This window comes from Patagioenas fasciata, chromosome 26 (assembly GCF_037038585.1).
Source record: "Patagioenas fasciata isolate bPatFas1 chromosome 26, bPatFas1.hap1, whole genome shotgun sequence".
In the NCBI taxonomy this organism is placed as follows: Eukaryota; Metazoa; Chordata; class Aves; order Columbiformes; family Columbidae; genus Patagioenas; species Patagioenas fasciata.
In genome coordinates, this window is record NC_092545.1 from 7,408,209 (window position 1) to 7,434,584 (window position 26,376).

A 26,376-nucleotide genomic window follows, 5' to 3' on the forward strand; every position below is an offset into this window, starting at 1 on the left:
CTCACACCGTTAAGATAAATGATATTTATTTGCTGCTAATAGGTTCCAACAAGAGGCCCCAACGAGTGACTTTTGAACCAGCACCTCTCGCAGCCGGTGCACGCCCAAACTGGGGAAAACCCTGGGAAACGTGCCCAGGGCCACCCTGCTCCTGTGGGCTCCTCCTGCTCCACGTACAGCACCACAGCCACAGCCCCGTCCCCTGCCCGGCACAGACCCTGCCCCACACATGCGATCCCAGCCCCTGGCACCATGGACCACACAGCCACGGAGCAAGTGCTGCGAGGTGGCCGGGGCTGGGACCTTCATTTCAGCAACACCGACAGCACAGCTGTGCCTGATGCTGCCCACGTGTGCTGCTGCCAGCCCTGCAGCCACAACCCCTGAGCAGGAGCCGCCAGGACAGGGGTGGCAGCCACCCCCATCCCCACAGCCAGGCATCTGCTGGGCGGTCACCCCCCGGCAGGGAGCAGGTGGCCAGGCCGGGTGCCCAGTACCCAGAGGGGCGGCTGTGCCTGTGCTCAGCCGCTGTGCGTGCCCAAACCCAGCACCGAGAAGGCCGCACGGTGCTTCCTCAGCAGCAGCCGGATCTTCTCGTCATCCGAGTCGGGGTCCAGGGGTTTGTTGTACTCGTCGTCCTCAGCCTCAGAGGCTGCCCGCTCTCCACCAGAGCCCCCCGCCCGCTGCGAGGATGAGGAGGGCTCCAGGGCGCTCTTCTTCCTCCATTTGGTGCGTCGGTTCTGGAACCAGACCTGCCGCGCCACGGGACCAGCTTGGTTAGCAGCCACCACACCGCATGGCCTGTGCCACACAGCGACCCACACTCACCTTCACCTGGGACTCGGTCATGCCAAGGGAATAGGCCAGCCGCGCTCTCTCCGGACCCGCCAGGTACTTGGTCTGCTCAAAAGTCTTCTCCAGAGCGAAGATCTGGTGCCCCGTGAAGGTCGGGCGTGTGTGCTTCTTCTTGTGGATGCTGTCGGTCAGGTGAGCAGGGGCTGTGGGAGAGCAGGAGGGAGGCAGGTGAACCCTGGACACCGCAGCACCGGTCTCTGGGCAGCTCTCTCCTTCCCGAACATGGCACCAGCACACCTGCCAGCCTTCAGCACCCACCAAGTCCCTCCACGCTGCTTCCCCTCCAAATTAAAATCCTATTCTGGCTTCAGTGCCATCCCAGGAGGACCAAGCTGCCCTCTGTGTGTGCCCCACAGAGCCGGAGCCAGGCTGCGCACCTCTTGCTCAGGGTCAGCCCTAATTTGTTGTGCTGAGAGGGGAAGGGTCGTTAGCAGGACTGTGTGACTCCAGAGCCACAGAGCACCAGGAACACCCTGCCCCTGAGCCCCACACCTTGCAGGATGGTGACGGGAAGGCAGGCAGAGCTGGTCACCTTGTAGCTGTGCCAGGAGCGGACAGAAAAGCTGCCTGACCCATCTGGTCCGAGAGCATCCCCTGGACTCCCCAAAGGACAGCGGGGGCACCCATCCCATCACCCCCCGGCACAGCAGCAACGTGCTCTGCAATCCCCCCCTCCTCCTGCAGGCAGGCAGCGCTGCCAGCCCACGACCCGCTGTCCTGCCTGTCTACCCCGAGCTGGGCTGGACACGGCCCTCAGTGACACTGCCAGAGGGATGGGATGTCCTTGCCAGCTGTGGCTTGCCTGGGGTTGAGCAAAGAGCTCATCCTTGCCATTGGATCTGTCCCTGCTCTTGAGCTCAAGCCTCTGCGGCAGGTTGAGCTCCAGCAGCTCTTGTGCCTGGGTCATTCCTCCTGTCCCGGGGCAGCCCGCAATGTGACTGGCCATGCCTCATGCAAGGTGTTGAAGAAGATGCAGCTTGGGCAGCTGCCCCACATCCCTGCCCCACTGCCCATGGGTTGGGGTTCTGCAGGGTGCCTGCCACCCACGGTGCCCGCCCGCCACCCGCCCTGGCCCCGCTGTACTTACGGCCGCCGCACTGCCGGCCGCCCCGCCACTCCGGGGCCGCCTCTGCCCAGCAGCTCCGGCCCCGCGGCAGGTACTCGCCGCTGGCCTTGGGGAGGGCCCCCACTTGGGGCCCGTAATAGACACCTGGGGAGCTCAGTCCATTAAATCCGCCTGTGTGGGGGTAGCCAGGGAGGAGGCTGCTGCTCGGCGTCGCCGCGGGCCGGCTGAGGATGTCGGAGATGCCATGGGGTGTGCCGGCAGCCAGCTGGGCATTGAGCCCGGGAGGGCCCAGCTTGTAGAAGGAGCTCTGCACCGAGTACTGGCAGACGGGCGCCTTGGCCTCAGGGAAGGGGCCCAGTGAGGGGCCGTTGAGCAGGAAGGTGCCCGGCAGGTTGGCGTCCATGGCTGCACAACAAGGTGGCCCTCAGAGCCCGGCTGCCCAGGGGCGCGATGTCCGGGCCATTCCCCACCAGCCCGGGGGCTACTGGGCTCCAGTGTCCACCCTGGCCGGCGGGTACTGTGAGATGCTGGGACCCTGTCGGGCTGGCTGGGGGAACTGCCTGGGCAGAGCCGGGTGGCTCCGGTGACCCCGGTGGTGGCTCCAGCCCCGAACACTGAACTTGGCTTCGGCAGCGCCAACATTTCTCTGATAAAGACGAGGCGCATTAGAATACGGGGCTCCCATTGGCCGGACGGTGGCAGGTGGCGGCTCCCATTGGCCGGGTGTCCGCGGCCTCGGTCACCATTGGCTGCAGCGGGGGGGCCAGCCCGGGATTGGTCCGGAACAGACAAATTGCGCTTTGAACGGCGGCGGCGGAGGGACGCGGCAGCGCGCGACGGGGCGGGCGCTGGACGGAGCCGGGACGCGCGGGGCGGGGCCCGGGGCGGGGCGATGGGGGCGGGGCGATGGGGGCGCTGTCGGCGGCGGGCGGATCACGGCAGCGCCGCTGCCCCCGGTGCGGCTCGGGCTCCCCACGCTGACGCCCCCGAGCGGCACGGGCACCGGCCGCTCCCCAGCCCGTCCGGGGAGAAGATGCTGCGGGATCAGCCCCGAGACCCGCCTGGGGTGGGTGCACGTCTCTGCACCCCTCGGCCTCCCCAGTGAACGGCAGAGCACAAACTGCTGCCCCCACTCCCGATTGTCCCCTGCCCTCCCAGCAACCGGGTACGAGTCAGGTGACCCTCACCCGGCCCGCCGCGCACCCTTGGAAAAGCAGAGATGAGACATGGTCTGTGTTGGTTTCTTTATTAATTCATAGTCTGATAGCTGGTGTACAGGGAAATGATCTATACATCAGGGGCTAAGACAGGGAGATCCAAAAGGCTTGTTTCCGTAACAATTAAAAAAAGGAAATAAAAGTAATTTTTAAAACTTCTAAAAAGCTTCTAGTGTGCAGACTGCAGCATTCTCTAGGCTCAATGTCAGGTGCAGCTTCCCTCTACCAGCCCTACGAGCAATCTGAGCGCAAAGCAATGTCACTGCAGTGCCTGGCACGGTTTGCAGCACAGCACATTCCCTATGGCGTATACAAGGTCAAAGCACAGGACCCACACACAACTCTACGGTGATGCTACGGAGCCAGCTGTTGCAGTGGGTCTAGGGAGGTGGTCGTACACAGCAGGGGTGACGGATGGAGGGTCTGTGCCTGTATGGCTCAACTTCAGGGTGGGTTGGGAAGGGGCTGCTTGCTCTCCAAGGCTAAGCTGGGTCGTTTGCTTCGCTGCAGTTGGGCTTCTTCCGGACTGCAGGGGAGCCGGGGGTGCTCCTGGCAGACGTGCGCCCACTGCGAGACAGGGCTGCCCTGCCAGGGCCACCAGCCTGAAGCTGGAGGTGGACTTGTTTTGCACACAGCTACCGAGTGTGAACTCAGGCCCTGCAAAACACACCCAGGATCACCTCCACAGGGAAGCGCAGGGGTCCCCACACTGCTGTGCTACAAGGACCAGGTCCCCATGTTAGGTAAAGTACAGAGCTGGGGACATGGGACCTACTGCTACTACCTGCATCTGGCCCTCCTGGGGTCAAGTGTTGTAGAAGATTCAAGCTACAACACAGCTCAGAGTTGCCAGGGCAGCTCTGCCCATTGCGGCGCTGCTGCTGGAGCAGCTGGCCCAGGGCTGCCCCGGCTGCAGGGCAACCGTGTGGCCCAGGCTGCTGCAGCAGGCGTTTCCCCTGCTCGAGCCACAGCCATGGGGGGAGCAGCCCCCATGTCTCTGGGGTTGGTCCTGGGAGGGTCAGCATCCACAGGGTCACTGTGCCCCTGCAAAGCCCTTGCATGGGTTGCTGGTTCTTGCCAGCTCCTGGCTCATCTCCTGAGCAGATATTGTGCTGAGTAGAGTTGGGCACAACCCTGTGTGGCACAAGCATCCCCTGCTCTGTCTCACTACCCATCGAGCACATCAGCGCAGGCCTACAGCTTCACCCCAGCCAGAGCCAACCCAAACTGGGGCTTGCACTATGGACAGGCCCATGGGACTGCGCCTTTGGGCCCCTCTCTTCAGGCCAGGAAGGGCCCTGGCTCAGCCAGAGGGGCATAGGGCAAGGACTGTCTGCTGCCCTTTTACTCCTACAGCCTCTCAGCTCCAGTCACCAGAGCTGCTCACATACTCCAAAGGTTTTGCCCATCCTGCATCCTGAAGAGGTATTTGGGAGCGGAGCTGTTAGTGCTTTGTACATACTGCTAGAGTGTCCCTAGGGGTTTGCATAGTATTTATTGGTTCATATACACAAGGCTGATTGCTGTACAGTTTACACTTTCAACACAAGCAACGAGCTCAGTGCTCAGCCCAGAGCCCTGCCCTGGCGGGAGACATTGCACGTGCTGGGAGAGGAAGGGCAGCCCTGCTCCAGCCCCTCGGCCCAGCAGCCGCGCTCCCTGCGGCCTCACCTCACACACCCCCACAACTGCTGCCCTCCCCAGAATCCAGCACCCACAGAGGGATGAGAAGCAAGTCTAGCAGAGGCAGCACAGGCGATGGGGGTCAAGCCCCTATCCTCCCATGGTGAGCAGCGCCGTGCTGCCCCATCTTTCCTCCTGCAGCTGGAGCGCGGGCGGGGATGCACTTACACACACACGCAAGGGTGGAGTCTCCTTCCCTCTCATTTTCTGCCCATCCAGCTCTTGCCTCCCAGAGCGGTCGAGAGAACGCCCCGGTGCGTGCTGCTGTCTCTGGACTCCTGGCAGCAGCGGGGCAGGGATGGAGGCCCCGCCGTCAGTTTAAAGTACTGTAGCTCATGCGTCTTGCGGTCAGTCAGTCATGCGGATAGGACGGTAAGTATGTCTCATACAGAAGTCATGCCATTAGCCTATAGAAACATGTACAGCCAGCCCTGCTCCCCTCCACTCTCTGCTTCCTCTCCTCAGGTATGTGTCAGAACGTGTGTTGGAGTTCAGTGGTTTGGTGTTGAGGTGAGATCCTGGGGAAACAGAGAGACACAGAGATGGGGTTACCAGACATTCACGGTGGCACAGACAGCAGAAAGGGTGGGGGCAGCCAGGTACGTGGCAGTCCTGGACCCTTCTGCACCCTGTGTTTGTCCCGCATGCACCCATCCTGCCCAGCTACCACAAGACAAGTTTTGGAAGGTGTCAAAGAGAGAGCGACAAAGCACCACTTAGTGCCCTGCCTGAAACCAGCAGCAATGGCATAGATGGTATTGGTGGTGCTGTCCCAGCTGCAGAAAGCAGCAACAAACAGGAGCTGAGCTGCACCAAGGGCGATATGGCACTGGGAAGGAGCTGGGAGGGATGCTGTAGGGTCTGGGACAGAGGGGCCATCCCTGAGCCCCCAGCCTCAACAAGGGCGGCCAAGTGCAGCTCACCCAGCAGTGAGTAAGACCACATACGTTTCTAATGCACACCCGGGGCCACTTTTCGCACGCTACAGAAAACAGCAGGAGTAATGCAGCAGGAGCACTGCCCCAGCAAGAGGCAGACCCAGGGACTGGCTGGGCAGTGGGGCAGGCCGTCGGTGCCACACAGTCTGCATGAACACGTGTCCACAAGCACAAACCTCTTGATCATCATGCACCCACAGAGAGCCCACTTAACACAGTGGAGAGAGGGTGGAGAGGGATGACAGACAGACACAGCCATGCACATACAGCAGAGGCCAGAGGACCGACCACCCCCCTGCCAGCTGGGGAGCACACACGCAGCACCTTCCCACGTGCTGCACTGCCAGCCCAGCAGCAAGTGTGCAGACAACAATGCAGCTGCATCCATGTGTGCTGTGCGAAGCACCTGCCTTGAGCCTGGTCTAGTCCCACCCAGAAGGGCAGGCAAAGGGAGCAGGGGATGATCCAGCATTCACACTGGGGATCAATGGAAGAAATGTCCTGGGGGAAAGACAGGTCCCCTGCCCCCAACTCCTACAGGCATCATGTTCCTGCTGCTCTGATGTCCACCTGCAGCACCCTGCCATGGCCTGCACCCCCTTTCCTGGCCACGGGAGCTGCAGCAGCCCTCACTGCCACCACATGCTGCCATGCGTGGCTGGCGGTGGCAGCTGCTGCGTCGTGCAGCAGGAGTCCTGTAGCAGTGAGCGATGGCCCAGCAGAACTGTCACCACCCTCATCTGGCTCACAGCTCTGCTGGTGCCCAACTGCACCCCACAGGCACCAGGCTCTAAGGGCTGGTCTCATCTGCCACAAGGCTGCACAGCTAGAGCTCATGGATGAAGAGGACAGCTCTGCGTCAGACCCCATGCAAACACTACCCGCTCCCTGGGGCAGTTTTGCACAAAGATCATCCCTCTGTTGCGGTCCAGAGCCAGCAGAGCTGGCTGGAGCATCGCTGCAGAGCAGGGCACCCTGTGCCCATGGCACCCAGGAGCGGATTAGCAGCCGTGACACGCTGCTGCCCACCCTCAGCATTTTGCTGCAGCACAGCAACCCCTTTCTGCACAGCCCGGTTACACATTCCCTAGATGTGCATGACCAGCAGCTCAGTGCAGGCAGCAGCACGGGGAGCTGGGACAGGAGGAAGAGCAAAAGCGGGGTTACCTCAAAAGAGGCCATTTGAGGGGTCACTGCTTCCCCCTTTTCAGGCTGGCTCGTTTCACTATCTGAGCCCCCATCCTGCCCCCGGAGACATCCAGTTTTGGAACACTTGCTCGCACCTCCTCCTGAGGAAGCCGCAGGGGCAGGAGGCAGAACATCACCCACATGAACAGACAGACACACAGAAGATGACAGGAGAGGGAAAGGCAGAGTCAGTTGGCAGAAGACAATGAGCAAGAAGACTGGTGCAGTGGGTAAGAGGTGCCCCTGGAAGCTTTAGATGGGAAACAGGAGAGGAAAGCAGGGCAGAGGAAAGGATAGAGGGTGGCAGAGCCCCAGAGCCTGCGAGTCCTGCAGAGGCAGAGCTGGCCCTGGGCAGGGGCCAGAGCTATAACCACACTGTACCTTGGCCCCCAGACCGTCCCGGTGTAGGATGGAGTATTTAATGAAGTGATCGTCCTCAGCCTCCAGGTCTTGGGGCTCCTGCAGGGAGCCCTCCAGAATCAGCTCCTCCTGCTCCTGCCTGTCACCCGTGTCACCGGGGCCCAGCTGACGCACCACCTTCCGGATGACCTGTCGGGATCCGCACAGCCGGACATCACAGCCGGCCCCAGGCACCAGCCTCCCTCCTTGCCCAGCCCGGCCCTGAACCGCTGGGGGCACGCAGCCTCCCTCCCACGCGCAGGGGCTGGCCGGAGAAGCGCCGTGACCGTAACCGAAGATGGAGGGACACGGGTGCCCCGCATGGGCCCCTGGCTGCAGGGACGAGCAGGGCGGTTGGGCAGAGGGGACAGGAGAAAGGCTGCAGCATTGCCCTTGCCCACACCATGCCCTCGATCACTCACCTTCCTGGTGATGATATTGCCGTGATCATCTGTGAACTGCTCCTCAGTCACCTGCTCTCCAGGGAGGTGAAGAACTTCATTCCCCTGCAACGACAGGAGGGATTTTAGGGGGGTGAGAGGAGCTCCTTTGCAGCCAGAACAGTACATGTGACATGCACCCCACGGCCTCTGTCTCCTGCCCTGCCCTGTCCCTTCACTGCTCTCCTCTGCATCTGCCCCAGGGCTGCTCTCTCAGCTCCCTGCTTGTTACCTTCACGAGGACGCGCCGGCGGACGACTCTGGTGGAGAGAACCTCCTCATCGTCCACCAGCCCCGGGCTCTCCCCGAGCTCCTTGTCCAGCTCACGGTGGGCATGTTTGAGCAGGAAGCGCACAGAGCCCCTGACGATGTGCATGACGTTCTGGCAGCTGACCAGGAAGAAGGCCAGCAGCACCAGGGCGACCAGCAGCTGGGCCAGGAAACCCCACATCCTGCAGCCGCATGCGTGTCCTGCGGGTCTGCGCCCACCGCTCAGCGCCCAGCCATGCCGGCTGGCTGGGGCAGGCAGAGCGCCCGGGGCCGGAGCAGCCCTGCGGGTCGGTGCCTGGCTCCGCAGGAGGACGGTTGTAACCCCGCGGCAGGACGGCTGTAACCCCGTGGCAGGACGGCTGTAACCCCGCGGCAGGACGGCTGTAACCCCGCGGCAGGACGGCTGTAACCCCGCGGCAGGACGGCTGTAACCCTAGCTGTCACTGTGTGGGCGGTGAGAAGGCAGCGGGCAGGTGGGGCGTCCTTTGGGCTCACAGTGTCTGCCAGTCATGAGGCCAGGGCTGTGACAGCACCACCCATCCCCAGCTGGGCAGTAAACAGGACAGCCCTGTCCCCCTTTGGTGTCAGCTTGCCAACAACCTGTCTTCCTAGTTGTAGTGGTGCAGTCCCCTATCACAGGACAAATGAAGCCCCAGGAGCTCGGGGCATCACCGGAATCGCACGTGACGCAGGAGACACACAGCAGAGCCGAGTGACCACATCCGAGCACGGCTGTGCCGCTGGGATGGCTGTGCATGCCTGGCCGATGACGGCGTTCACCCTCCCCTCGTACCTGCTGGCTCTGCGCAGCTCTGGTGGGACGCCCACCGCACAGCCTGGCCCCCAGACCAGCTCTATTTCTGGTTCCAGCAGGCTGCTAGGGCAGATACTTGATAAGGAAACAGGCAGGGAGGTTGGCTGTGGGCTGGGTTATAAATGGAGAGCAAGAGCTCAGGTATCAGGCACAGCAGCTATTCTGGGCTGAGGGGCACCCCCAGGGGCAGGGAGCACCCAGGAGGCTTGTGTCTCTGGCAGCCCCGTTCTGCCCGGCCGAGCAGGCTCAGGGAAGGGCTGTCCACAGGCTCTGCACCTCCTGTGGGGCCAGGTCTCCCTGTCTTACCCTCACCTGGCCAAAGAAGCGGCTGTCTGCCTCCTCCCGCCAGCCGCCCAGGGGATGCTGGGGCTGCCAGTTGCTGTCCTCAGCGGAGCTGACTCGCATCAGCTCCATGGCCGGCACCAGGACCTGCTCTTGCTCCTGGCCCTGTGCCCCGGTGGCCATGGTGTGCGTTGGGAGCAGCCTTCGGGTGACCCCCTCCTGCCAGGAGCCCGCTGTCAGGTCCTGTAGGCAGGAGATAAAGGAGCCTTCTGCATTCCAGTCCCTCAGCCTGGGCACCAGAGAGGGACAGGGACAAGGAGAGAGAGACAGAGAGAGAGAGGCAGTCAGCTTGGCCTGCAGTGCTGTCCCCGAGCACCAGCCTTGCTGTGCAGGCACACCGGCACAGCCTGCTCCACCACGCACAGGGCTCCCCGTTTGCAGCGCTGCCGGGCGCCTGGCACAAGCAGCACAAAATGCAGATGCGCAAAGGGCACAGGCTTCCTCCCTGCCATGCTCCCTGCCCCCCCCACAGACCCAGCGTCTATGGCAGGACGACTTCAGGGACCTCAGGGGACCAGTGCCACAGGGAAACAGAACACAGCCCAAGCTGAAATGGCTCTGGGAAGCACAACCCAGGGCCTGGCTGTCTGCTGGGGTCCCTGTCGGGTGCTCTGCCAGGAGCCCCCAAGAGAATCTCCAGAGAGGTGCAAGGCACTCAGACCGAGTCGCTGCTCTGCCTGCCAGGAACAACTGGGCTCCAGGTCTGGAGACCAGCAGAGAAGCAAGCAAAGCTGGGAGATCATTGCAGCTTGCCCAGCACAGGGCAATAGTTGTCAAAGCGGTTCTGCTCCCCTCCTGCAGGCACCACGGCACCCCAGGTCGCAGTACCTGTCTGCGCTCCTCTCCACGACGTGGCTAACGGTGGGGGATGCTGTGATCCTGGCTTGCACCTTCTGCTGAACTGAAACAAAAGAGACTTCACTCTCTGGGTCCTGCTCCCCGGTCCCTGGGTGGCGATCACCGGCTGGCATCTTCCCCTCTGGCCTCTGCCCCTCCTCCTGCTCTAGAAGGTCAATCAGGCCATTCATGGCATCTGAGTCCACTGTGTCATCCTCAACCAGGTCCATAGAGCCCATGTGGTCCGGGCCATGCGCCTCTGCTAGAAGTTGCCCCGGAAACCGGCCTTCGCTTGTGGCATCCGAGTCCTCGGCCTTGCTGCACTCCAGAGAGGAGTCCTCAGCTGTCACCAGCGAGGGGGTGAGTCCCGAGGACCACACCTGCATGTCGGACATCTCCATCAGGGCGTCCTGCTCAGTGGCAGCCATGGGGATAGCATCCATGATGGCCACCTCATTCCAGTACTGGTCGGCACGCAGCGGGGATGGCAGCGTGTAATGCAGGGAGGCAGGGGACAGCAGCTCGTCCTGCAGCGAAGCATAACCTATATGGGCAGACAGAGGCAACGTCTCCAGCAGCCATCTCACACACACAAGCACAGCAGGGCAAGAAGGGAAACAGCCTCCAGGAGGGTGTATATCCCAAGGACAGCACTGGTGATGCCACAGACCCTGGAGGCTGGGCTGAGCGGAGCTGTGCTCGTGGCAGCTGCTGCCTTTGCAAGGGCCCTGCAAGTGCTGCTGTGCCTTCTCTGGAGTGCTGGGGCTGGTTTGGGCAGACCTGGGGCCGCCTGCTCCCCGTGGAGGGCAGGTCTGGACTTCACACGATGCCCCATCTGCATTGCAGGACACAGTGCCCTCTTTGCTACTCTGCTCCATCAGCCCCCAGGTCCCTGTCCACAGCCCCCATCCAGCACCGGTCAGGTGGCCAAGTCTGCAGGCACTGACTCCCAAAGTCAACCCCTCTCCATGGCACAGAGGAGCAGGCTGGAAGTGGCACCATGGGCAGGGAAGGAAGCCTTGGTACATGTCATACAACTCCAACACCCTGCAGGACACAGCCAGGGCCCTACAACCCTATTGGTGTCTCTGGGGCTACAAGCAGTTGTCACATCCTCATCACCCAGGGCCACGTGCACAGCCCAGGTACACCGATATGGACAACAGCCAAGCCAGGCACTCCCACCCGCACCAGTGGCTTTGCTCAGCCTCTCTCAGTTCTGAGCCACTAGCCCTTTTTCCACCCAGAGAGACAGCGGAGAACCTGTCCTGCTCCCCAGGCAGCCAGGGATTGCAAGCCACAGCCGAGGCACGGGGGACAGCCGGGACCCCAGCACGGGAAGGGCACCGCGCCCCTGAGCAGACACCTTGCTGGGGAACAGCCATGCAGGGACAGCGAGGGAAGGAGCGCAGGGCAGCGCCACAGGAGAGGGGCTGGGGTGGCTGCCTGCAAGCACGACAGCCATGACGGGGACAGTCCCTGGTGACATGCAGTTGTTGGAGCAGGACGCGGCTCCTGGAGGGCTCAGCTGAGGTGGAGACAGTGGAGACAGGCAGTGGAGGAAGATGAGAGAAGGAGAGGCCAGGATGAGCTCAGAGAAGAGAGGTGACAAGAAGTGACCCGCAGGAGTGCCTGCACCTGATGGCGCTAGGTGGCATGTTTGAGAGAGCAGAACAAGGGGAGAGACAAAGAGGAGGAGAGTGATGAGCCAGAGCTGCACAGGCAGCAGCTCAGTGCTGCAGCAGCACACAGTCCTGTCCCTACCCGCTGTGCTGGCTCCCCAAGGGCACACACTGCAGCTGACCCTGTGCCTCTGCACCCTCACACAGCTGGCACAGCTGGCACAGCTGGCACAGCTCAGCTTGCACAGCCACTTCTTGCTGGTACATCAGGATAAGGAACGTGTGCCCACCCCCACAGGAGAGCTTCTGAGCAGGTGGTGTGGCAGCACCAAGCTTCCTGCAGCACAAGCCCTGGCGAAGAGGCCATGACTGTTGGCAATGCCTTGTGCCCACTGAGCTCCCAGCTGCCACCAGCACATCCTGGTCAGGCAAGATGTCAGACCCGACCTGTCTGCACAGACTCTGCCCCAGGACCCCCCTGCAGCCCCTGCGAGCAGCCAGGACTCACCATTCATCTGGGATGGTGACAGGGAATAGTCTCTGTCGGTGTAGCGCCAGCTGCCCTTCAGGCTGCGGCTCTGCCGGCCGGAGCCCTCCAGGGTGTTCACAATCTCACTGCGGTCGATGTTCCTCAGCGCTGTGTACAGGCTCTCGACTGCGGGGGGAAGCCAGTGTCAGCAAACGGGTGGCTCTGGGAACCCAGCCATGTCACAGACACTCCAGGTGTGCATGAACCGGCGGTGTGAAGCCAGGCAGGGACCCGCAGCCTGCACGTGCTGCTCTGCGCAGCCAGCCCTGCCACCCCCGTGCCTGTAACAGGGCACCACAGATACTCACTCTTGATGCCCTTGCCCTCGCGGCTGACCCAGAGGTTGAGCAAGGCCATGCTCTGCTCCAGCAGGGAGTTGGGGTTCTCCACACGTATCCTGTTGATGTCATCTACCCCAAACTGCAGCTCACGTGCCAGCTCTGAGGGAGACACCACGTTTCAGCATTGCACCAGGACCCAGCTTGCTGGACAGGGTAAAGCACACTCACTGCTCCCTGCAGCATGTTCCAGCTTTCCAAGGAGGGTTGTGCATCCTCAGAGCCATCAGGTGTGGACTTACCAGCCCAGCTGAGGCCCAGCTGTTCTGCTATGTCAACCATCTTCTGGTCTGCCTTGTCCGTGCTGCTCAGAGAGCCTGGAGGAGAAGAACGAGTCACAGCTCTGGCTGCACAGGGGCCTGCACCAGGAGGGGGAGGGGGACGGGGGGCTGGCTCAGGGGTCTCGCAGTCTGAAAACCCTCAAGGAAAGGAAAGCTGCCACGAGTGTGAGTGGGACAGGGTCAGTCCAGCACTTCCACCAGGCTTGGGCACTCCAAGCACAGGTGGTGAGAGGGCTTGAACGGTCCCAGCAGGCTGCGTACCAAAACTGGTCTCGCTTAGGATGCTGTATCGCTCCCGCAGAGACAATGGCGTCAGCGTCCTCCTCCGTTCCTCGCTGCCGCTGCCCTGCGAGAGCGGGGACAAACTAAGGGGTCACCAGCTTGAAAAGGGGGCAGCAGCTCCACCCTGGCAACACTGCTTCTCCCACGGCCCCAAAGCTGCATGGCGTGGGCATGGGGAGCAGCTGAGGAAGAAACACTGAGGGCGAGCGCTGCCTCCTGTGTCTGGGGGGAGGGACGGGCCCCCCTGCCGCCTCCCAGAGACCCGGCACTGACCTTGGTGCAGGGTGGTATGCTGATGTTCAGGTGGCACAGCACGTGCTGGAGGTCCTCGTACTTCATGGCCTTGCGCAAGAAAGACAGGGAGCCACTGGCTTCCCGGCTGCTGTCCCGAACCTGAGCACGGAGAGCCCGGTTAGGTGGACGGGCAGAGGCGGGGCACAGGAACCCCAGGCACAGCCCAGCCCACACCCTGCCATTACCTTGATGGGGATGGCGAGACGATTCTCCCGGAAGGACTGGAAAAGGAAGGTCCGGGGCTGAGTGGCCTTCTTGACAGGCACCAGGTTCCCTGAGAGCTCAACGTGCAAAGGCATCCCCTCCACCACCTGGCAAGGGACAGAAAACAGGTTGAGACCCCGTGCAGAGCTGCCTCCCCGAGAACACCAACTCTCCTCCCCAGGCCAGAGCCAGGCCCCTCCACCAGCATCAGCCTCTCCTTGCTTGGGCAGCCCTCTCCCTGCTGCCCCCCACACGCTGCTGGGGACAAACCTCGATGTCCCTGCTGCGGGCCACCTCCGTGAAATTTTCATGCTGCTCTAAAGTCTTGTCAACTTTGTCATCAGTCATGCAGTAGCAGCGCAGCCGGCCTTCCCGTGCATCGTTCATCTTGGCAAACACCACAAATTTCGCCATGTAGGGCACGGCTGTCAGCTCCTTGTACAGCGCTGTGGCGAAGTGCACGGCCTCGGCGGTGCGCGGGCAGTCGGCCAGCCAGAACCTGCGGGAGGGCGGCTCAGCGTGCGTGCGGGCACCGGGAGAGCTGCCCCACCCCGACAGCAAACCGCACCGCAGAGGACGCCCCAAGATCTCCAGGTACGGGAGCAGCGGGCGTCCCCAGATGAGCACACGCTCGCCGAGGACTCACCTGGCAGACACATTGGTGGTGAAGTTAGCACACTCATTTTCATAGACCAGCTTCGTGGTGCCTGTTATGTCTTCCCACTGGGCCTGGGCTGTCCCTCCTGCGGCAGAAAGCAAGGGTGAACACGCTGCCTTTCCGTAAGCCCGGGCTCTGCTCTGTCTCCACCACCATGACCTTTTCCTTAGCTCCAAGGAGCTGCATCCCACCGAGGCAACCCAACCCCACCAGAGAGCACACATGCCTGTGCAGCAGGGTTTGGCAGCCTCACCGATCACACTGCACAGCAGGCGCAGGCTGGTGGTGTCACCCTCGCCGCTGTCTCGGGGATTGTCCTTCCAGGATGGTGGCAGTGGGATGCGGAGGCCAATGGGGCGGTGGAACTTCCTCCGGCGCGGCTCCACCGTGACAATGGGGCTGAACGTCGCCTGGTTCCCCAGCAGCTTGGTCACCAGCTCATCAGGCACAGGCTGCGCCTGTGGGCAGCACAAGGATGGCATCAGGTCTGGTTTCCCCTACCTTGCAGGAGCCCAGCTGGGCCCCAGGCCAGGCTCTCCAGGGCTCACCTGCAGGGCCAGCCTCACTCTCTTCGTAACAGCCGTGTCTGGGAAGGTGGCCTGCACCATGGGGACCAGTGTGCTTTTCAAACACCCTCCCTCAGGGCCGATCATGTCACAGTCCTGGCAGATCCGGGACATGACCACAAAGTAGAGAGGGAAGTCGGTGGTGATGATGCGGCAGACCCTCTTCTTCTCCAGATCCTCCAGGCTCTCCAGCTCTGCAAGGGCAGCACGGCCATCAGTGCTTGCACACCGAGTCTACGGCTGTCACCCACCACGTCACGCTCAGCCCCGTCCCACCAGCCAGGATGGCTGCAGCCCTGCCCGTGGGGAGCCGCAGGGTGCCGAGCCTCTGCCTGCCCGGCACGCTCACCCTCGTCCATGCCATTGAGCAGCTGGTCCATGTAGCTCTCCTCATAGCGGTTGCGGTGCTCCTTCCAGACAGAGCCGTTCTCGCTGCGCAGCACCACCAGCTCGCGGTCCCCTCGCCCGTAGGAGGCAAAGTGTGGGATCTCCACAATGACAGGGCTACAAGCAGGAGAGGAAGGAGGCTTGCAACCACACACAGCTGCCAGAGGAAGGCAGGACTGCTCGCACTCCTCTCTCCGGGAAATGGGGTTCTGTGCCTGGCAGGACCACGCTGGCCAGGGCTTTTCCTGCCCCAGCACAGCCAAATGCTCCGTTATGCTGGAATGACCCACCCCAGAAATGTGCTGTGCCTGGCTGCAGGAGGGACGTCTCCTGCACCAGACGCCCAGAAGCAGAGATGGGCAGCGGTGTTGCCCCAGCTAGCAGGGACTCCAGAGGAACCCAGATCCAACCCCAGTCCTGAGGGATGGTCCTGACTGGGCAGTACTATCTGCTTCATTCCCAGCTGCACTCACCTGAGGAACTGGGCTCCGGCAGGACCCAAGGCGATGATCCGGCTGGCCAGACCCTCCTCCTCAGCCAGCGGTGGGGGTGCAGGCAGCTTCTGGGGCTTCACCAGGCGGCAGGTGATGCGGGTGGGCGCTGCGCAGGCACGGGGTGGGATGACCACACGCAGCCCGTGGTGCCGGCTGCCCCGCATGGAGCCGCCACGGGCATCCACCATGAAGCTCACCAGGAACCTGGAGCAAACAGAGGCATGGGCAGGTGGGTACCTTGCAGCTGACCCCTCACAGAACACGTGCGTGCCACACAGGCTGAGCACTCACCCTGTGTGCACGGGGCTGGCCACCGGGCTGATGTTATCTGAGGTCTCGGTGGCAGGGCTGCTGGGGATCAGGGAGTCCTCGTCGAACTCCTTGGAGGGCTGTGCAAGGCAGGGAAGAGCCCCCATGGGCACAAGGTCCTATCGGGGTTGCTGAGCCTGCCCACTCCTCCACAGTCTCGCTCCTGGGCAGTCCCATACTACCAGGTCCATCCCCACTACCCACCCCACATGTTGGCTCTGTGGTGATGGGGGCCTTCCATGGGCAGGGAATGCCAGGAGGACCATGGCAGGCTGTGTCCCATGCTCACCTCCTGTGGGGACACCGAGGGTGCATGCAGCAGGCTGACTTGCTCAGCTTCTGTCTCCACAGGTCCTACCTGCTCAGTTTCCTCTGCTCCGGTCACCACAGTCTCAGGTGGAATGTAGGGCACCTGTAGGACAGCTGGAGACTCCACCCTGGTAGGAGAGGGCAGTGACAGCCACTGAAGTGGCAGACCTGGGCCCCTCAGTCCCCTGCTGTCCCGAGGTTATCCCAGGGCTGCTGGACGAAGGCAAACTCAGAAGCGGACCCAGGTCCTTGTGCAGGAATGACACCAACCAGCTTGGTTTGCTATGCTGGCTGGTGGCGGCTCATTGATCAATTCCTTGCCCAGAGCTGTCCCTGTTCCGGTGGCATCCCAGCCCAGCACCAGGCTGGCCCTGTGCCCCATACCCACTCTCTTCCCACCATCCAGTGCCTCTTACGTTTGCTCCAGTGTCGTCGTGGTCACAAACTCCAGCATCTCCCTCTTGCCCTCCTGGTCCCTGGGCTCGGGTGTCTTTGGCTTTGGTGCGATCAACTCCTCCTCTGAAACAGAGAGCTGGCTCAGCATGCAGAGAGGCAGGAGGACAAGGGACCACAGACACCCAGCCCTTGCTCCTCTGAGCTAAAGCCAAAGCCCATCTCTTCTCTCACTGTTGGCCACATACACTTGTCCCCTGGGTCTCAGCCTGCCACGGTGTGGCTTTGCCCTCTGCCAGGTGGGGTCTGTGGCCGGGACAGGACCCATACTGTGGGTCAGCGGGACAGGAACTGCGGTGGCTGTCAGGAGCCTCAGCTCCTCATTGAGCTGTTTCCCACAGCACTGAGCACAGAGCAGAGCCTGCTGGGGACACCCTGATGCTGGGGACAGAAGTGTAGGCAGGGCTGGAGAAGTGGGACAGATGCCTTAACACTGCAAGTGTATCTGGACACCCCCGTGGAGGCAAAGCACAGCTGGTGCTGCCTGCCGGCCCAGCTAACACCTGCTAAGGAGCTCACTGGGGTTTGGCGCTCGCCTTTCCCCACGGGAGTGGGTCCAGCACCTCCCAAAGCAGGGAGAGCCCCAGTGATGGGGAGGGGACCATACAGCATGGGGACCCTCGAGCACTCAGGTTCAGCCCTGCCTGGCCAGAACAGCAGCGGACTTTGTCACAGAACCTGGCCCCTCTGCCGGCCAGGGACAGGGCCTGGGACTGACGGGGAGCCAGGGCTCCCCCCATTCATGCAGTCACACCACAGCAAGCAGCACGGACATGGATGGGCAGGGTGGGATGGCAGCGCCTGTGCTGGGCAGCACGAGCCCCACAGCAAGGCTCAGCGGATGGACGTGGCGTGCGGATGGTTAGTGGCCATGGGGTGGAATGGGCCATTGAGCTGGGGCAGGGGGACACATTTCATACCCATTACTGTGACATGAGCAGTGCCTGCAAAGTAAGAAGAGGCAAATGTGAGGTCTTGGTGGGAGGGAGCAGGAGCGGACCAGCTGCAGCTGGCTAGGAGCTGACACCACCAGCAGGAGCAGGGCATCGTGGGGGCTTCTGCATGCCCAAGGGCTCTCTGCACACTGTCCCTTAGGCATGGGACCATGGAGAGGTCCAGACATATCCCTCCTGCATGGCACAGGGAAGCACCTGAGCCAGGTGCCACCGCGGGAGTCTGGTGTGTTCCTCCCGTCCTCTCTGCAAGACCACGGTGAGGCCGTGCAGCTCTCCACCCCGCTTGGCAGGAGCGCCAGTGCCCGTCCCCACATCTCCAGGATGCTGTGATCCAGCTCTGGCCCCTCACCTTCATCCTCCGACACATCCAGAATCTCATCTACAGTCTCTGGGAAGCTCATGCGATGCTTGTCACCGACTGACTGCGGGAGCAGAGTGGAGTCAGGGGAGGCCAGCCCTCCGCCATGCAACCGCCCGCAATGCCCCCCAGGCCCAGGGTGGGCAGCCACCAGCGCTGGCCCTACCGCAGCATCAGCGGTGTCCAGCTGTACCGCACAGCCTCTGCCCCAGGCAGGGCCACACCTGCTGCCTTCACCCACTTGCCCCCAGCCCCAGCCCTCCTCCAGAGTTCTGCTCCCAGTCCCCAGGGCCTCACCGGGATGTCGGTTTCCTCTGTGACGATCTTGAGCACATCTGTGACGGAAATGTAGCCAAGCCGCCTTGCAATGGCCAGGGGAGTGGTGCCGTTCTGTGCAAGGAGGAAGGACTAGGTCAGCAACAGCCGTGGGGAAGCCCAGTCGGGCACCTGAGCTTGCTGTGGGGCAAGGAGATGTGGGCGAGAGCCGTACTCACTGTGCTGATCTCGTTGGGAGAGGCACCGTGCTTCAGCAGCAGTGTCACCACGTCTGTGTGGCCCTGCTGTGCTGCCTGGTGCAGAGGGGTGTAGCCCAGCTGCAGGAGAGGACAGAGGGTGCTGCCATCGGTTCTGGGAGTCTGCTGCCCCAGAAAAACCCATGGGCTTCATGCTGTGCTTCGTGCCTGGAGCACGAAGGTGCTGCCTCCTTTCTGGGGTTAGCAAAGGGGTCTGTAGAACCCAGCGCTTGCCCGGGGCTGTAACTGGACTAGAGCAGCTTCCAGCCATGGAGACGGGAGCGCTTGGGGCAATGCAGGAGGGAGAAGTGCAAGCAGGGAAGGAGGCTAAGCCATCCACATCCACATGCACGCTGCTGCCCAGTCCTTGAAGCACAGGGCATCGCTGTACCTTAGTCTTGGCGTTGACATCAGCCTGGTGCTGCAGCAAAAACTTCACCAGCTTGATGTTCCCATAGTGGCTGGCCACATGCAGCGGGGTGTAGCCCATCTGAAAGAAAAGACCAGGTCTCAGCCTGCCTTCAGAGGTGCCTTGTGCCCTTCTGGCTTGGGTATGCTCATCCCATGGGCAAACCCTCCTGGGTGAAGGAAGGGGCACATGTGCAGGTGCTGCCTGAGAGCCCAGGATCAGGGCAGAGGGTTGTGCAGACCACACCACATTGTGCCAGGGGCACAGGGGTGAGCTGTGGGAGTAGGCAGGGACCATCCCTACAGGGAGGTGTGGGAAGAAGAGCAAGAGTCTCCAAGACACAGACAAGATGGTGAGGAGAGACTCGTAGACCAAGAAAAGCAATGCTCCTGCGGCAGGCCTGGAGGCGATTCCCTCATGTATTTCATCACAGTCATGGTGAATCCATTACTTTACCCTGGTCGTTGCGTCCACCGTGACTCCATGTTTCACGAGAACATCAGCTACTGGCACATGCCCCTCTTGGGCCACGAGATGGAGAGGGGTCAGGCCACTCTGCAAACAGAGGAGGTCTCAGCACAGTGGCAATGCCATCGCTGCAGCTCTACCAGCAGAGACTCCACGTCAGGTCTCCAGCACAGCAACCTGACCAACACTGTGTGCTGGTCAGCAAATGCAGGGAGGCACTAGGGCCTGGACTGCCACCCTGTCCAGCCTGACAGGACATGCAGGGACAACTTACCTTGTTGCCAAGGTTGCCGTTGGCTTGTTTGGAGAAAAGCAGTGCCACCATGTCTGCGTGGCCCTCCTGGGAAGCCAGGTGTAGGGGGGTGACCCCCTGCACAGACTCCGCGTTTGCAGAAGCCCCATATTGCAGCAAGCTGCTGGCCACCTCCATCTGGTTCTGCTTGGCAGCGATGTGCAGGGGGGTGTACCCATTCTGCAGGGAAAGAGAGGCTCATGGCAGCGCTCAGACCCTGGCGAAGGGACCAGCAGGGACAGAAGGTGCCACCTTGCCTCTCCAGGCCAGGTCTGCCCTTCCCACTTGCCTCCAGAGCTCAGGGACACAGGCTCCCACCCCAACCATCTGCCTGACAGCAACGAGTCTGGACACTGAGGCCCAGTCCCACTCTTCCAGCCAAGTCAGCACAGGGGTTTCAAAGACCACCTGCTTCAGGTCTGACTGGTACTGGCTGTCCTGGAGTTTTCCTCACATTAATTTCTACACCAGCATTCAGCCACCTGGAGCTGTGAGAGGTCAGGGCAGACAGACACCTCCTAGAACGTGTCTGTCTGAGGCATGGAGCAAAACTCGCAATATGCAGGATTAGTATTCAGGCAGCGACTGCAGAGCCTTGAGCACTGCCTTTGCTGCCACACTGCAGGAGCAAAGCAGCTGGCAGACACCCTCTGCCTGGGGTGACGCGCAGGCTGTCAGTGACGCAGAACAACAGGGGACTGGCGCTGGCCCCGGCTGCTCCTGACGCCAGCCCGGCAAGTCTGCCGGCAGCGGGCGCAGGGGGAGCGGGGAGGGCCAGAACCAGCAGCCACTTGGCTGTTCTGAGGATACAGCTCCTACAAACAAGGTGGAAATGGAGGCTGCTGGTCTGCTCTTTAAGATGACGCTCCCCATGCCCAGGCGGAGCAGGGCAACTCTCAAGAACTCGTGGGTTTTCTGACTCACTGCTTCCTGGCTGCATGCAAACATTTGTGTGTGGTTTCCCAAACTGCCAGACTGCAACTCTGCTTGGCTGGGCTCGCCATGGAAACACATTCCCAAGCAACAGCCACAACTTGCTGCTGTCAGGGACTGTTCCTGACACAGCCCGTCTGCTGGAGCAGAGCGACCACCCGGCGCCCAGCACGTCCCTCCTGCTGGTGCAAGGGACAGGCAGGTGTGAGCCACGGGCACAGAGAGTCCCAGGTACACTCCCTGAGTGTCAGCTTGAGGGGCAATGCCAGCCCCAGGCTGACACACATGGGACACAGGACACATTCCCACAGACACCCAGTCCAGTCTTACCCAGGCCGAGCTGTGTGGGGAGCTCCCCTTGGGTAGCAGCAGCTTGACAATCTCCAGGTTGTTGTGGTGCACAGCCACGTGCAGCGGGGTCAGGCCGTTCTGGGGACGGGGAGAGGGCACCGACAGGTAAGGCAGAGCCTCTCCCTGTGCCACACCACTCCTCCCACTGCCACAGGAGCAACACTCACCTTCCCTGATGCATTGGGGTGAGCATCATGTGCCAGCAGCAGCTCTGCCACATCCACCTTCCCGTACTTGGCTGCAACGTGGAGAGGGGTAAATCCTTTCTGAGGAGAAAGGCAGCTCATCACAGGGTGCACAGGGATGAGCAGAGCACTGGCGCATGCGCAGGAAGGAATCCTGCGGCACAGGAGGAGGCTGTCCCTCCTGTGACAGGGACACTGAGCTGCCAGCCTGCCCAGCCAGGTTACACCTTCAGTGGCAGTGGCCGCAGCAGCCTACCTTGGTCATGCAGGTCTGTGAAGCCCCCTTCTCGAGCAGGGCCAGAGCCGTGTCCACGTGCCCCTCTCTGGCAGTGATGTGCAGGGGCGTGTGCCCTGCCGTTGTGGCCAGGTTGGGGTTGGCGTTGTTCTCCAGCAGGAGTCTGACCATGCTGGTGTGGCCGATGCGTGCAGCGCAGTGCAGGGGAGTCTGGTCATCCTGCAAGGGAGGCAGAGCAGCTGTTCTGGTAGACCTGGACCAGTCCCTTGTTTACCAAGCCAGAGCTGTTGCACAGCACGTGGCAGGCTGGGCTCTGGGCAGGCGAGAGTGAAGAAACCAGCACCAGCTGTTCACAGAGCTTCACTATTGCACAGGTTCTCTGTATCTACCTTGGCCTTGGCGTTAGCTTTGGCTTTGTTCTGCAGCAGGTACTTCGCCACATCCGTGTGCCCAGCTCTGGCTGCCATGTGTAGGGGCGTCTCCACTTTCTGCACCAAGGACAAGATGAAATGGTGAGGCTGTACGCGGGGATATGCTTTCTCTGAGTGCAGGAGAACAGTGCACACAACCTTCTCTGGCCCCTGCGGTTTCCTCCTGCCAGCACAGAGCAGGGGGCACCAGAGATCGCTCAGGGGAGCAGAGCAAGCAGGACTCGGGCAGTCCCCACCTCCTGCTGGACCCCAGCATCCTCAGTTCCCATGGGCCCAGCCAAGGTGGGACTCACCACATTGGACACGTTAGGAGAGGCTCCACGTTGCAGCAAGGTCTTGACGATGGGCAGGTGCCCCATGAAGGCGGCCACGTGCAGGGGGGTCAGGCCAGACTGTGGAGAGAAAAGGGCCAGGAGCCAAGATGGGGCTGATGGCCTTGCAAACTTTTCTTCCTGCCCCCTCCTCCCCTTCCCTGGGCCACGTGCCAGCACAGAGGCAAACTCTGTGTCCCTACCCTGTCCCCAGCACCCTGGCAGATCAGCTGAGGGGAACGCAGAGGAGCAGGCTGTGGGGAGATGCTGCCAGGCTGAACAGGTCCTGAGCTGCAAAGCATCTCAGCCATAATGAAGAAGGTGCTTGAGGACCAGCAAAGCCAACGGGGCCACCATTCCCTGCAGTGTTGCCCAACCACCTACCTCTGTGACAGCGTCGATCGAGGCCCCCGTCTTCAGCAGCAGCTCCATCACCCGGATGTGGTTCTTCTTGCAGGCAATATGGAGGGGTGTGAAGCCATTCTGCAGATGGACAGGTGGACAGACATTTGCAAGGACGCCCTCCCCGTCCCCTGTCCCAGCCCTGCTGCCCCTCTTCACTTACCAGGGCTCGGGCGTTGGGCTTGGCCCCCTTCTCCACCAGCAGCTTGGCCACGCGGTGGTGGCCGCAGTGCGCGGCCACGTGCAGCGGTGTCAGGTGGTCCAGCGTGATGTCGTCGATCTCGGCGCTGTACTGCAGGAGCAGACGCACACAGTCCAGGTGGTCACCCTGTGCTGCCATGTGGATCGGCGACAAGCCGTTCTGCAACCGTGGAGCAGGGACTCAGGGCAGGGCTGGGAGGGGACCAGGCATCCCACCTGGCCCCAGCCCCGGCCTCAGCTCTGGGGCAGAAAGGATGGTACATTCCCCACGGTGCTACCATGGAGAAGCCCCAAAATCCCTGACCAAGACTTACAGGTGAGCAACGCTGAGCAGAGGGCAGGGCCCAAAGAGCTGCTGCCATGGACAGGCTGTCCCCAGGCCACCCCCTCCTCCCTTTGAAACATGCAGCCCCCAGGCAAAGGGCTCTGGCTAGGGCCAAGGAGGAGGTCAGGAAGCTCCTTGTCCCTTGGCAGGCCAAAAACCCAGCCCCAGCACCGAGTGGCATCCAGCAACTGTGCAGAGCTTGTGACACCCCTGTGCTGCCCTGGGACCTGGCACCAAGCACAGCCTCACAGAACCCCATGTGTACCTTGGTTTTGGCTTGAATGGCAGCCCCATGGTCCAGCAGGATCTCAGCAATTCGCACATGTCCATTGCGAGCTGCACAGTGCAGAGGGGTCAGCTCGTCCTGGGGAGAGAGAAGGGTCCAAGGGCTCAGCATGGGGAAGGAAAGGCAGGGACTTTGGGTTTGTCTGCAAAATAAGGCAAACTGAGCCTGCTCTCCGCCCCCAGAGCACGCCGACTGTAGCCATGCAGCCTCCTCTCACTGCCACGTGCACCAGCAGAAAACCTGGTCCATTTCCTCAGTGCACGAGGGGCCTTCCCTCACACACCCAGCAAGCTGTTCACAGGGTATGCACTGGGCAGCACTCCCAGGACGCAAGATGGTCGAGGAGGGAGGCGGCCCACGTACTTGCTGGTGAAGCAGAATTCTCACCTTGGTCCTTGTCTCTATCTGGGCGCCGCGGTCCAGCAGCAGCCGTACCATGATGATATTGCCCCGGCGGGACGCAATGTGCAGGGGAGTGATCCCATTCTGACAGAAGGAACAATTGTCTGTTAGAGGGAGCAACCCCTTCTCTTTCCCCCATGGGGCTGCAAGGAGGCACAGGGTGAACAAAAGAGAGAGGGCAGGGGAGAGCTAAATCGCAGGAACGGCGTCAGGGAGCAGCTTATTTCGCAGTGCTGGGAGCGAGGCGTCTGCTCCTCCAGCGCTGGGCAGTGCCAGTCCCAGCGCCTTCTCACTCCGCACTCACCTGGGGTGTGAAGTTGACGCTGGCTCCACGGTTCAGCAGTAATTGGGCCACACTGAGATTCTCGTAGTGGGCTGCAATGTGCAAGGGGGTAAATCCAGTCTAGGGGAAAGAAGGAGGGATCAGCCCAGCCAGACACATGCTCCCTGCTGAGAGGATGGATAAACACAGCATACCAAGCTGCTGTTCTCCCTGGGGACGTGGGAAAGCTCCCAGAGACAGGACAGGAAAGCCACACACCTTGGAGAGGACGTCGGCGTTCGGGTCATTCTGCAGCAGCACAGCAGCTGTGCGAGTGTCATCGTTGCGGGCTGCGATGTGCAGGGCAGGCAGGCGGACCTTACCCTTTGTCCCGTAGTTGATAAGATGAGCGACCACGTTCTCATGCCCTTGCTGCAGAGCCACAGCCAGTGGCGTGAAGCCATCCTGCCAAGGAGAGACGTGTGAGGGGGGGAGAGCGGAGGAGCCCTGGCAGCACCCAGCACATCCCACAGCAGCCCCAACAAGCAGGGCCCTGGGGTCCTCCCCAAGGACCTCACCTCTGTGGCTACATTCTGGTTGGCTCCATTTTCCAGCAAGAACTTGACAACTTCCAGATGGTTTTCCTGCGCTGCCATGTAGAGGGGTGTGAAGCCTTTCTGCAAACACAGGGCCTTGCACATCAACACACCCCAGCTCACTGAACTGGGGCAAAAGCAGACACAGTGTGGGTGGGAAAAAGGAAAAGGGCAATGGTGGAGTAATCAGAGCGAGTTGGAGCCCAAGGCTCCTCACATCCAGAAGGAATCAGCTGGAGAATCTAAGTCCTTATTAATAAAAAGAAAGAAAAGCTTTTACTTCAGACTAGGATTACTAAACTGAATAAAAACTACAGCAGTTATATATACACATGGCAGAATCCATTTGCACATTAAGAAACTTACAAACCCTAAATAAAACTGGAATATGTATTTACATGTAGATATTTAATTTTGTATTGTAAAGAACATGAAAAGTTGGAAAATTGGCTCGTCTCACACTCTTGTAGATTATTAAGGTGGTTTTCATTTTTAAATGCAAACACACCGTCTCTTTTCCAGGAGGCTGGTAGAGCAGTCCTTGCCCCTGAGCAGGACAACAGAGAAACTGTAAAGGGCTGATGAAGCGACCATGCCAGGCACAGTTCCCACCACAAAGACACCACTACCATGCTTTCCCCACTCCAGCCCAGGTCACTCTACCTGTGACTGCGCGTTGACATTGGCCCCATAGTTCACCAGTTCCCGGACCACGTCCTGCTGTCCAGCCAGGGCAGCGATGTGCAGAGCTGTGTTTCCCTTCTGAAAGACACCACAGGGCAGTGGCTCAGGGGCTGGAGCAGCCCAGGATGCCAAAGATAGGCCTGACACATGCTAACACACGTGCAAACAGAGCAGCAGCCGGGGAGGCCGGTGGGGCCATGCAGCCCTTGCTCCCTGCCCCATCCCTGCTGTAGACCAAGCACAGCTACCCTTCCCATTTGCTGGCCAAGGAAGAGAGTGATTTAATCTCTCCCATGAAGCTCCTGGCAGCACAAGCTGTGTGCATTGTCAGGTTCTGTGCGTCTCCAGCACTGAGAGATGAGGAGGGGAGGGAGGATGGGGGAGCTGAGCTGGCAATCTGCAGGCAAAACTGCAGTGTGCGCCCTGATAGCCAAGGCATCCCAGCAAAGCTAAGGGATGATAAGCAGGCTGGAAAATGCATACACAGGCTCTTCTGACTTGTGCCTTTGGGTGGTGTGGCAGGATGCCAGACTCTGCTTCACATCCCAAGTCCTGCCAGAGCACTGGGGAGGTGGCAAGCCAGGCCCCCTCCTGCTCTCACAGCCCTTCAGATGGTGCTGGAGGCTGCTCATTTGCAGCCCTGCTGGCTTGTGTAGTTGTCTCACTTGTCACCAAGGAAGAACCACACCCCGCCATGATGATGCAAGGAGAGAATTTGTTATTTATGGAGCACCAGAGCTCTCCAGACCCGCAACAATGGTGCCAAGGCCATCGCTGTGCTGCAGCACGCAGGGGCTGCCCTGGGGCTGTGAGGGCTGACTGGAGCCAGCAGCCAGGGCCAGAAGGAGATGCAAATAAAGACAGCAAAAGTGTATGTTGTGACCAGACTGCCTTGTCCTCACCTTGGTCGTTGTCTCCAAAATGATCTCCTTGTGCAGCAGCTCCACCACCATTTTCACGTGGCCCTCCTTGGAGGCCAGGTGCAAGGCGTTCAGCCCATTC

General features: G+C 61.2%; 2 protein-coding genes across 14 annotated transcripts in view; both read right to left on the reverse strand.

The window, feature by feature from the left end:
• Nucleotides 1–2,540, reverse strand: NKX6-3 (NK6 homeobox 3). Of its 2 annotated transcripts, none has more exons than XM_071799340.1 (3): nt 1,943–2,540; nt 835–998; nt 1–752 (listed from the first exon to the last, which is right to left on the reverse strand). In XM_071799340.1, the coding sequence occupies exons 1-3, from the start codon at nt 2,322–2,324 to the stop codon at nt 522–524; spliced, it is 777 nt and encodes a 258-aa protein (XP_071655441.1). In that variant the 5' UTR covers nt 2,325–2,540; the 3' UTR covers nt 1–521. The 2 variants fall into 2 exon arrangements, with proteins under 2 accessions (XP_071655441.1, XP_065712827.1); XM_065856755.2 differs by having other exon boundaries at nt 829–998.
• Nucleotides 2,541–3,151: 611 nt separating this feature from the next.
• Nucleotides 3,152–26,376, reverse strand: part of ANK1 (ankyrin 1) — a 49,013-nt gene continuing 25,788 nt past the window's right edge. For 4 of the 12 annotated variants that reach the window (XM_071799431.1, XM_065856684.2, XM_071799436.1 and 1 more), the window contains 42 exons: nt 26,277–26,375; nt 25,354–25,452; nt 24,673–24,771; nt 24,374–24,559; nt 24,137–24,235; nt 23,818–23,916; nt 23,410–23,508; nt 22,782–22,979; nt 22,601–22,699; nt 22,199–22,297; nt 21,864–21,962; nt 21,496–21,693; nt 21,222–21,320; nt 21,034–21,132; nt 19,753–19,950; nt 19,467–19,565; nt 18,993–19,091; nt 18,584–18,682; nt 18,387–18,479; nt 18,081–18,153; nt 17,696–17,719; nt 16,739–16,841; nt 16,303–16,450; nt 15,996–16,093; nt 15,684–15,908; nt 15,173–15,327; nt 14,806–15,017; nt 14,511–14,715; nt 14,246–14,342; nt 13,870–14,098; nt 13,581–13,706; nt 13,375–13,494; nt 13,081–13,165; nt 12,781–12,855; nt 12,509–12,640; nt 12,180–12,326; nt 10,041–10,593; nt 9,183–9,441; nt 7,769–7,852; nt 7,329–7,496; nt 6,927–7,048; nt 3,152–5,339 (listed from right to left, as the gene is read on the reverse strand). In XM_071799431.1, the coding sequence (XP_071655532.1) occupies nt 6,950–7,048; nt 7,329–7,496; nt 7,769–7,852; nt 9,183–9,441; nt 10,041–10,593; nt 12,180–12,326; nt 12,509–12,640; nt 12,781–12,855; nt 13,081–13,165; nt 13,375–13,494; nt 13,581–13,706; nt 13,870–14,098; nt 14,246–14,342; nt 14,511–14,715; nt 14,806–15,017; nt 15,173–15,327; nt 15,684–15,908; nt 15,996–16,093; nt 16,303–16,450; nt 16,739–16,841; nt 17,696–17,719; nt 18,081–18,153; nt 18,387–18,479; nt 18,584–18,682; nt 18,993–19,091; nt 19,467–19,565; nt 19,753–19,950; nt 21,034–21,132; nt 21,222–21,320; nt 21,496–21,693; nt 21,864–21,962; nt 22,199–22,297; nt 22,601–22,699; nt 22,782–22,979; nt 23,410–23,508; nt 23,818–23,916; nt 24,137–24,235; nt 24,374–24,559; nt 24,673–24,771; nt 25,354–25,452; nt 26,277–26,375 (5,676 nt within the window). In that variant the 3' untranslated portion in view covers nt 3,152–5,339; nt 6,927–6,949. The other 8 variants (XM_071799433.1, XM_071799435.1, XM_071799432.1 and 5 more) reach the window with 8 other exon arrangements.